A 12098-nucleotide genomic window follows, 5' to 3' on the forward strand; every position below is an offset into this window, starting at 1 on the left:
GTAATATGTTACAATGAACTCTTTATGTCAATACTAATTTACTACAGAAGAGATCATTTCAGCTTCCCAAATGTGAACTTTCTATTACGTAGCAACAGTCCGGCCAGGTTTGCATACGGATATATATATCTCCTAGTTGATACGCTATTCTCGGGCTTGTTTTTCCTATCATGATTTCATTGATATAGGATTACTGCTCACAGAAAGCTAATAAACAAGAGTTTCAATTAATGAAGTTAAAATCATCTTTTCATAAATTTTACGGACACCATCACGACTTGGTTAACCGTTATGGAATATTCATTTCACAGATGATATTTGATATGTTCCTTACGTCGTAACTACAATCCCATTCCCATTTTACGAACGTTACTTACCGAATTAGACTTATTACCGGGTTTTTACAAACATGAGCAACACAACGGGTGCCACATGTGGAGCAGGATCTGCATGCCCTTTCAGGGCACCTGAGATCACCCCCAGTTTATGGTGAGGTTCGTGTTGCTAAATCTTTTTTTTCCATGTTGTGTTTCTTGTACTATTGTTTGTCCTTTTGCTTTAGCCATGGCGTTGTCAGTTTATTTTCGATTGATGAGTTTGGTCCCTCTGGTATCTTTTGCCCCTATTTTACTTATGCATTATACATATGCCGTTTTACAAATGATTTATTCACATTTTTCTGGATTAATTTGGGATATCTATTTTTTTGAAGATTCATAAATTCATTAGACATTTACGATTTGGAAAGTACAATTGTTTATAAGATGGCAGATTTTTGATATATTGTTCTCATTATAATGAACTCTTCATGTCAATTTCAATTTAGTAATGCTTTATAAAGATTTCACTCCATACATGATTTATTAACATGTTTATGGTTTTATTTGGGATATTATCTATGTATTTGATACATTCATAAATGCATTTGACATTGATGATTTTGAAAGTATAATTTTTCATAAGATGGTAGAATTGAAATATATTGTTTAATTACAAAAATTAAAAAAGAAACAGTTTTCTAAAGTTTTTTTTTCTTACAGATAGGACAAAAATGATAAATTAGTAGGTATATGAGACTCCAAGGAAATAAAATAATAAACCTAAAAGTAATGATACTCGAATAATGTAAACAACACATTATTAATTTTTTGTGTCATTTGGTGTCTTGTTTAGAGTTTTCTAATTGGCAACCATACCATGTCTTCTTTTTCTATATAGATTGTTGATGGAGATTACTATACATGCAAATATATATATATACTGTACCGACATTCAATTACTGATATGTATTTGTTTACATTTCCTGTTTTACAATTCAAAATCTTTTATTTTGGAAAGTCTCTCCTTCGGGCATAGTTTTAGTGTTAGTCCGGATTTAACGTTACATTTAATGTAGTCGGTTTAATCAATTCTTAAACGCTTCTTTACTTTCAAATAACTTAGTTCCGAGTATCACTTAAGTGACATTTATTGTCGAAATGCGCATAAGATACAATAACATGTTTCGATAATATTATTTGTATTAAAACCCCGACATTAAAGAGGGGCAAAATATATCAGAGGAACAGTCAAAATTATAAATCGAAAATAAACTGACAACGCCATTGCTAAAAATGAAAAAGACAAACAGACAAATAAAAGTAAACAAGATACAACATAGAAGATAAAGACCGAGCAACACAAACCCCACTATAAATGGTGCTCCGTAAGGGTAAGCAGATCCTGCTCAACATGTGGCACCCGTCATGTTGCTTATGTTATTACAAATCAGATAAATAGTTAAATTCGGTAGGCTGTATGTTTAATGGGCATTAAAATAATGGTCTGTTTCATACGTATGTTTGAAGAATATGGTTGTACAGGCATTAACAGTGTTTCCGTAACAATTTGTTTCTACACGTCCATAACACATCAGTAGATATTCTGCCTATATATATATACAGCAGTATTTAAATAGCAATTTAAAAACTAACTCAGTGATATTTTCAAATTTCCATATTTATTCAGTACATAGAAGTAAACAGTTATTATAGTATGAAGTTCATAAATATTAAGTTCTCCATATCGTTAAATTGCGTTCGCGATCGATAATTACAATAAAAAATAAAGTTAAAAAAGAACATTTGCTGTCAAGCCGATATAAAAGTTATATTCAATGAGACTAAGTGCACATATTATGAGTTATTTAGTAAATTTTCATTTACTTACTTAAATCATTTCATAAAAACAAATTGTGAAGTACTTGGAGGTTTCTAATTTTTCTCTAACTGTCCGGACTTCTTATATAAAAAAATTTAATCAGCGTGTGGTAATCGATGATCTAAAAAAATGATTGGATGAGGTTAAGGGTCATAACCTTAATCAGCTCACTGGACATGGTAGATGAATCAAAATATGATAGCAAGTGTTAATAAAATTGACAACTTTGTGGAAAATTGAACGCACTCGAAGGGGATTTTCGTTCAACAAACAATAAAAATTTAGGAAAATTTAATAATTAGGAAAACAGATTTTTTCATATTTACTCGTTGATTTTCGAATTGATACAATCTTGATAGTTAAATTATGAATTTTAAAGTCTTGGCCGAGGCTCGAACTTTAAAATTGATAAATTTACTATCTTGCTTGAATATATCCGAAAATTCACTGATATCAATGTAAGAATCTATATTGATCATTTTACTGGAGATTCATTATAAAATGAGAACATTTAACAACCTTTTACACTGTATTTTAGATGTGAGTTTAGATTTTCAGCTGCATAATCTAATGTGTTGCTTAAATGTCCGTTTATGAAGACAAAATAATTAGGAATATATAAATGTTACAGTAACATATGAAAAGTCAAAAATATAAACCATTTGAGTTTTAACAAGCCAGGTAAAAAAAATGTTTACAGATCAAATTTATTCGTTCATTGTGTTAATTTACGTTTTTTTTTAATGAGGTAAGCCTTCCAATTGATATTTTATCGTGTGTTTTTCTATGTTTTGATGTTATGCTATTGTTTCAGAAAAAGACGGAAGTTTGGTACCATTAAAACGTTTAATCCCGCTGCAAATGTTTGCCCCTGTCCTAAGTCAGGAGTTTTATGTACAGTAGTTGTCGTTTGCTTATGTAATTTACACGTGTTTCTCGTTTCTCGGTTTTTTTTATTAGACCGTTGGTTTTCCCGTTTGAATGGTTTTACACTAGCAATTTTGGGACCCTTTATAGCTTGTTGTTCGGTGTGAGCCAAGGCTCTGTGTTAAAGGCCGTACATTGACCTATAATGGTTTACTTTTATAAATTGATATTTGGATGGAAAGTTGTCTCATTGGCACTCACACCACATCTTCCTATATCTGTGAATAAATACTTTGTTGAATTATTTCTCATTTTCTCTTGTCGGATCATTTCTAACAAAGAATACTTTAAAGGATGTACTCATTGTTGAAGTATGGAGAGCTATCTTAAGTTACTGAAATCATCCCAACCTCCTAATGTTAATCTATTGTGTTGAATGTGCTTTTCATTAGCCAGAAAACAGTTTGTCGTTTGTGATATAATTTCCTTAAAAAAAACTTAAACACAACCCAACTGATGCTATTTAGCGTTTTTGTTATGAATTGGTTTAAATATCTAAAGTTATCACCATATTTACAAACAACACTTCATATACTGACACACTATATAATGCGTATTCTCTGATTGGTTACATTTATATCATAATACGTCATTTCAAAACAAACCATGTATATATACATGCAGTGCTATAATTTCATTATCTTGTGATTCATGTTCTTTAATGGTCGTGATACTTGTTATTAAAAATGACAGGAGTTCGACAAGATCACAGGTAATTTTATCTTTTTTAGACTAGTTAAGCTAACACAAATACTTAAGAGGTAAATATCATTTGAAAAAAAAACAACTTTTGAAGTGGAATTATTTGTTAGCTTTTTAAATGCTGCAAATATTTAATAGCAAAAGTTTTTTTTTATATACCTTTCACATATATGAGTCGAATATTGTGACTCCAATTTTCATGCATTGTAAATCATTGCTTTTGGTGGTTTCAATATACTGAGGCTCTGAACTTATATATATATATCTATATATATACATCTAGTCATTGTGTTATTGTTCTATGATAATTTTTATTTTCCTGCCTTTTGCTTTTGCTAATATGATTTATCTCTATGCCTTTTATTGTTTATTTGATACGATGACGTGGCTATGTACTTAAACATCTCGTCATGGTGTTATTTTGCCATGATACATGTTTGTTTATATGTTTTTTCTTCTTTCGTGATTGATATAATAAGACACTGTTGACTGATGTACCACCATTTTTGACATTTTTACCTATTGTGTCAGTTTGTTTTGTTCACGACTTGTTGTCAATATAATTGATTTTTTCTTGAAAATTCCCTTAAACACCTACAAGTAAAAATAAAATAACCTTTTAAAACGGTTGCCTTGTTTGGATATATATCAAGTAAATCAATTCTGTTCATAAAAACAAAAAATCCCAGTTATTTAAAGTGAAGATGCATACCTATTTATAAATATATGTAGCTATATATATAGGAAATTCTAATATATCTTTTCATGATCTAGCTATATGAAATATTCCAACACCTTGCAATTTATTGCAGTCAAAGAACAAATTTGATTTTAAAGAGGAGCAGTCTATATATCGAAAAACTGTATTGTATAGTTTCCCGATTAAACGAACAAAATTATTATTAAGTAAAAACAATAAACTCAATCTGTATGTTTGCGTTTCTAATAATCGATTTGTCTTTTGTTGACAAGCACTACAAACCATTAAAAGTCTGAAATGACCTATATCTGTACTCGACTGTACTGATTTTTACTCGACCAGTCTGAATTCGTCTGAGATTTACTTGATAATACTCGAATGTAGTCTGAACCATACTTAACAGTCTGAATGTGTACTTGACCTGTACTTAACCGTTTTATATGAGTCTGAACTGTACTCGACCTAGTCTGAACCGTACTCGACCTAGTCTGAACCGTACTCGACCTAGTCTGAACCATACTCGACCTAGTCTGAACCATACTCGGCCAAGTCTTAACCAAACTAGACCTATTCTTTGTATCTATCAACTGAAATTGATCAATTTAGGATTTTTTTTAATAAAAATGAAATTTGAACAACAACTTGAAATTAAAAATGTATTCAATACAGTATTGAAATGAAAATTTCACAATAATCTATCATAATATAACTTCAACTCAATATTAATCAACACTTACATAATAATATATATCAACTTTTAAAATATAAATAAAACAAGCTGATCAAATAATCTAAAAAAATGAATTGAGACTAATATTTTCAATATTATTCAAAATGTTATGAATATTTCGGAAGTATTTTATGGTAGCTGGACTATAGCATAGATTTATGGTGTCAGTTGAGTTCAGGTAAGAATGCAGTGAATGTTTTTTTATTAAGATATATATAAAATAGTATATAAAACAACTTAATAATTTTTTAAGAAATGAGAGCTTAATTGTTTTGTTTTATTAAACCAAGAATTTAATATAATCATGATAATAGAATTTTCATAGCAATCCTTGATAACCTTTTAAAAAAGGAAATGTATTCCAAAGTAACAGTAAAAAAAAATTTCAATTAATTTAAGTATTTTTTTGTCAAATTAACATGCCATACATAAAGCACTTTAATATGTTCTAATTACCTCAGTACATGTGTGTTTTACAGGTAAAAAGAAAGCCCTATTTTCTTAAATTCGTGTATTACTTATCTAGTACATACATGTATATTCGAAAGGCCTTGTTATTTAATTTAAACAGGATGTTGCAATTCTGAATCAATGTTATTTAGAATTTAATACCTCTGACCAGGTGTGATCTTCTTTATGAGTTTGCCCCCAAGCAGAGGTTATACTTTATATTTCACCACTAATCAGAAAAACAGTTTTATTTATTTATTTATTTAATTTTATCTCTTTTTGAAATAAGTTATATATAATATATTTTTTTTATCTTGAATATACTCAGAGATATATTTCTTTTATATGATTAAATTTTTTTATAAATTTTGTTGGCTGTTGTTATATATGTCAGTTAAAAAGAAATTTATTTTAACAGTTAAAAAAGTAGAGGTTTTTTGGTCTAGTATGGTTCAGACTGGTCGAGTATTGTTCAGACCTTTGCTTAAGTATGGTTTAGACTGGAAAAAAAGGTCGAGTACATGTCAAGAATGGGTTAAGACTGTTTCAGACTGGTCGAGTAATAGTTCAGACTATTTTAACTGCAAAGATAAGGGTCAAGTACGATTCAGTACAGTCAAGTATGGTTCAGACTGGGGTCGAGTAATGTCAAGTAAAAGTCAGACCAACTCAGACTGGTCGAGTAAAAATTAGTACAGTCGAGTACAGATATAGGCCATTTCAGATTTTAATGGTTTGTAGTGAAGGAAATAGTGTATCATTACCATTAAATAATTATTTACAGTAATTAAATAAGCTAATATGGGCTACCGTGAGGCAATAAAAAATTAGCCAATTCGGAATCGTAAAGTATGGACCAGACATGACAATGAAACCAGAAAAGTATAAAGTCCGAATCAAACGAAAAAGACCTTTATTGAATACTAGGCAAATTCGTCGATTATCTGATGCTAAGGAAGTTGGAACCGTACGTTCTTAATATTTTTTTGTATTCGTAAATGGGAAATTACTGAACGGGCTATACCCTCTAGAATTACAGTCTACCAGCAGTGGTATCAACCTAGTGATAGTTAATAAGAAAAATACTTTAAAGTAACAAAATTATCATTTAAAAAAAAAGAAAAACATGCTTTGAGAAATATCTGAATCAACGACAAGCACTAAATAAAAACAACTTTTGGCTTTGGAGAGGCAAACACACTGAAGTAATGTACCTTTACATCGATAACAAATGTTTTTCGTTAAATTATTGTGAATTTTGGTAAAAAAAAGACAAATAGAAAAATTTTTGGACAGTATAAATGCTCACGGAAAAAAAGTGTTGATGCTGTTAATATATCGAATCGAAATAAAACAAATAGTATAGCAGTTGTAAAAACATTTGTGTTACTGAAATGATAGAATTTTAATTTTTAAAGATCAGGGAACCTTGTTTCACTTTTTAGCGATAGAAACGTCGTCACTGAACCTCACCATGTGGGCATCACCGCTGTGCCACTAAACATAATGCAGATAAGCGTCATTCGTTCTTACTTATTATTAATAAAAAAAATCGGTTCGAATATCGCAAAGTCAATTTCGCATGCTTCCACCAAGTTTTTTCCTTTTTCTTTTTATGTGCACAATTTTTATCGGTCAATTTTCGATGCCTTTCTTTTAATCATGCGGAAACAACACAAATCAAAAATTATGATTTCTTATCTTTCCTTGTTAGTAAAGCATGTGTCCTTGATACTAGGACAACCTTGAAATTAATAGATATAAAATATATCTAATAGGAATGAGTTATATATTCAAATTTTTAATAAGGCACTAATTTCCGACTAGAGTCTAATATCCGTTTGACTATTGAATGTCACTGATTTAAGGATTATGACTCCAAATAGAATTATCACAATCAGACCACTAGTTTTGTTATCCTTTTTATATATAAGTCCTTGTCGAATCCATTGGCGGATCTTTTGGTCGATCACATGATATCCGACCGATGGAGTATGACAATAAAAAAATGCATCACTTATATGTTTTTTTTTTTGTTACACATATAAAGATACGATTGCTAGGCCATATACATTTAGAGAGAAGTGATAGGATTGTTAATGTGAGAACTATCTACCGACGTGCAATGTAAGCTTATGTAAGCAATTGTAGGCAACGGTAGACTTGTTCTCGCACATCACACAAGCTAGTATTACAATTAGAACAAAATTTAAGGAGACTTCGCATTCTTTTTATAGCAAAACATGTATCATAGCCCTTTTCTCGTATCAAACAGAAACTTAAAGAACTTGTCAAGGAATTTGTTTTGTTCCAGCTGATAAGGCTGCAAATAATACCAACATGTTAGACATAAATTTTACATTGAGGAATTCACGAATTCATCAACTTTACAACTGACTCCACTTTTGGAAAATAACATCTGTAACAAACATAACCTTTAAGCTACCGAATACAATGAAAGTTCTAAACTATGAACTGGCTTCCGAAGCTGAACAAAACTCCTTACACATACAGATTGATTTCATATTCAAGCAATTATTCCACTACTAAACTATCCACTATATTTATTAGTACACTTGGTACAATCAACCTGGCAATAAATTGTTCAAATTAGGCCTCTGAAAATAATAAAATTAAATACTTTTGGAGTGTCAAAATTCGTTGAAAATACTAAGTAAAAACATGCTTACATTTATGCTTCGAATTTGTTAAACGATTTGATTTTTCTACCCTTTATGTCATGTTGCCTCATAATCTTATTGAGAACAAAATCACATACCTCATCAAATGGGCATTCCATAATTCAGAATGCAAATATAAATGTTCAAACTCTTTTTGGTCACCTCTAAGTAACAACAAAGAAAAGGACTATATCAATTGGAAGTGCTTTGATAATATAAACTGCCCTTGAATTTTACTAAATAACATGTTTGTTCGCTATGGTGATTCCGTATATCGTCAAGTTATCGGAATTTCAATGGGACTAACTGTGCACCATTTATTGCGGAACTTTGTCGGTATTGTTATGGGTTACAATGTATGGCTTAAATCAGTAAAGACCAATCAAAACAATCAGCTGATTAGAAAATTTAATAACACTTTTAGATATTTGGGTATATTGGCTTTCATTAATTACGACTTCAGTATGTAAACTAAAGAATATAACCTGCCAAACTGACTTTAAATAAAGCTAATACGAACAACTAACACTGCCCTTCGCTGATTCTTAATATAAACATATCTAACGGAAAGCTCAATGCAAATAAAATATGATAAAAGAGATAATGTCTGTGTTATTTGGTCTCTTGTGGACAGTGGTCGCATTGGAAATCATACCACATCTTCTTTTTTATATTTAAGTTTTCATTTCCTATTGTTAAATATCCAGTTTTAGAAGGTGACGTTCACTTCGATTCGCTCGTATATGTAGCAACTTATTAGATTTTAACGTAAGAATTCTCTGTATTACCGAAAAGTTATCACACCAGTATTATCTATATAAAAAACGTACTTAATTTAATCATCGATACAAGGACAACATTCGTAAATATGAATCAACATGCAGACATCATATACGTTCAGGTATTTCAGATATGGAAACATTCTTTACAAAGTATAAAAATGTCGACATTCACCTAAAAAGCTAACCAAACCTTTCAACAGACTTATTCAGAAGGGATATAGTTATAATACTATTGACAGGTCATTGAATATAGCATTTTGTGGTATTAATATGTATTCACTCATACACATGTTTACAGAAACCAGTTGTTGGCATAATATGAGTTGTATTCTTCTCATATATTTTATGATGGCATGTAATGAGATCTGGTGCTGGAATGCCAATAACTGCTAGTAGTCTTTTGTTGATTTATTTATTATTGTAATTGTGCATTGTTTTTTGTTACCTGTTTTGACATCAGACTCGGACTTCTTTTAAACTAAGTTTTACTGTGTGTATACTGTGTGTTTGTTTATTCTACATTAACTAGAGGTTTAGGGAGTGTTGAGATCTCACAAAACATGTTTAACCCAGCTGGATGTTTGTGCTTTTCCAAATTCAGTAGCCTCTGGCCTTTGTTCACCGTATTTTATTTTATTAACGTTCATTTATCATGTTTATATATTTCGGGGGTCAGAATGGGGTCTCACTGAACTAATACACATTTTTTGGGGGGCAAGCTGTGGCCAACCTCCGTGTGCGGGTGTTTTCTCGCTGCATTAAAGATCCATTGGTTGCCTTAGGCTGTTATCTGCTCCTTGATCGGGTTGTTGTCTTTTTGCCATATTCCCCGTTCTCAATTTCTATAAACTATGATATAGTATTCATAAATATGAGGGTTCAAATATCGTAAAAATATTGAAAAAAATGTGACATTGTGTTCTCCTTTTTATTAAAAAAAATTAAATATATACGATTTGAGACCTGTAACGAATGGATTTTATTTAGAAATCTGATTAATCAAAAATTGTCTTTGTATAACTTCAGTCGGTTTGCTATATTCTATAGGAATGTACGAATAAATTCTGTTTTGTTACTCAATGACATGTAAAGAAGGATTTCTCAGTGAACAATCACATAAGTTGACAAATGTTTCGTCTGTATATCAAAGATAGGTATATAACAATTTTTGTGTTTGAGAATATCTGTTTAAACATTTTCACCTCATTTAAATCTGATATTTGGTAGAACATATGTAAAGGTGTTTTATACTTTCATTGGTTTTATTTTTTATTTTTTATTAGCCTGCGAATTGCGCTGATTGGAAAAACTGGGTCTGGGAAAAGTGCATTAGGAAATACGTTACTGGGACGCACTCAATTTAAATCAATGCCATGTCATCAATCAGTTACAACTATGAGCGAGATTGGAATAACGACATTACCATCTGGACAGATCATAAAAGTTGTAGATACTCCTGGAATCATGGACACAGAAGATCGGGACGTATTGCATGAAGTTACACGATCAATTGTGTATCTAAATCCAGGACCTCATGCATTTTTACTTGTACTGCAACCAAACCGAGCAACTAAAGAGGAAATGTCTTCACTCAAGGAGTTAGAAAATCTGTTTGGAGATGATTCGTTCTATCAAAACACCATTTTAATAATGGTACGTCGAAATGAAATTGTATATCCAAATGGGAGCCTGATGGATATCCATACATTTATTGCCGACAGAACTTGCAGCGAAGTTAAACAATTATATGAAATGTGTGGCAAACGTATTATCGCAGTTGAAAACTTTGATTCGAACTTTTCCATAAGAGATGGTTATAGAAATCAAATATTTGATATGATCAGGACATTTTACGGTTATTATTCGCATGATTATTTCAAAATGGTTTTGAAATACAAAGATCTTCTTGAATTAATAGATGTTCATGCACAGGAAAGAAACGACGACAAGCGAAAATTGGAAGGGAAAATAAGTGAGTTACAAGCTAAGATTCAACATCTCAACGACAAAAGCTGTGTTATTTCATGAACAATCTGGACTGCTCAAACATTAAACATTGAAATTGATTTTTAGCTCACCTGGCCCAAAGGGCCAAGTGAGCTTTCCCCATCACTTTGCGTCCGTCGTCCGTCGTCGTTCGTTGTCCGTCGTCGTTATTAACTTTTACAAAAATCTTCTCCTCTGAAACTGCCGGGCCAAATTAAACTAAACTTGTCAACAATCATCATTGGGGTATCTAGTTTAAAAAATGTGTCCGGTGACCAGGCAAACCAACCAAGATGGCCGCCATGGCTAAAAATGGAACATAGGGGTAAAATGCAGGTTTTGGCTTATAACTAAAAAACCAAAGCATTTAGAGCAAATCTGACAGCGGTTAAATTGTTCATCAGGTCAAAATTTATCTGCCTTGAAATTTTCAGATGAATTGGACATTCCGTTGTTGGGTTGCTGCCCCTGAAATGGTAATTTTAAGGAAATTTTGCTGTTTTTGGTTATTATCTTGAATATTATTATAGATAGAGATAAACTGTAAACAGCAATAATGTTCAGCAAAGTAAGATCTACAAATAAGTCAACATGACCAAAATGGTCAGTTGACCACTTGAGGAGTTATTGCCCTTTATAGTCAATTTTTAACCATTTTTCGTAAATCTAAGTAATCTTTTAGAAAAATCTCCTTCTCTGAAACTACTGGGCCAAATTTAACCAAACTTGGCCATAATCATCATTGGGGTATCTAGTCTAAAAAATATGTCCGGTGACCCGGCTAACCAACCAAGATGGCCGCCATGGCTAAAAATAGAACATGGGGGTAAAATGCAGTTTTTGGCTTATAACTCAAAAACCAAAGCATTAAAAGCAAATCTGACAGGAAATAAAATTTTTGATCAGGTCACGATCTATCTGCCCTGGAATTTCACATGAAT

The 12098-nt window shown here is 31.3% G+C and overlaps 1 protein-coding gene across 1 annotated transcript; it reads left to right on the forward strand.

Moving 5' to 3' along the window:
• The first annotated feature begins 10566 nt into the window (after nt 1-10566).
• LOC139497531 (GTPase IMAP family member 9-like) lies at nt 10567-11199 on the forward strand. Its single transcript, XM_071285758.1, has one exon. The coding sequence runs from the start codon at nt 10567-10569 to the stop codon at nt 11197-11199; it is 633 nt and encodes a 210-aa protein (XP_071141859.1).
• Nucleotides 11200-12098: the final 899 nt, after the last annotated feature.

The sequence above is a fragment of the Mytilus edulis genome, chromosome 12 (assembly GCF_963676685.1).
Source record: "Mytilus edulis chromosome 12, xbMytEdul2.2, whole genome shotgun sequence".
Taxonomy (NCBI): Eukaryota; Metazoa; Mollusca; class Bivalvia; order Mytilida; family Mytilidae; genus Mytilus; species Mytilus edulis.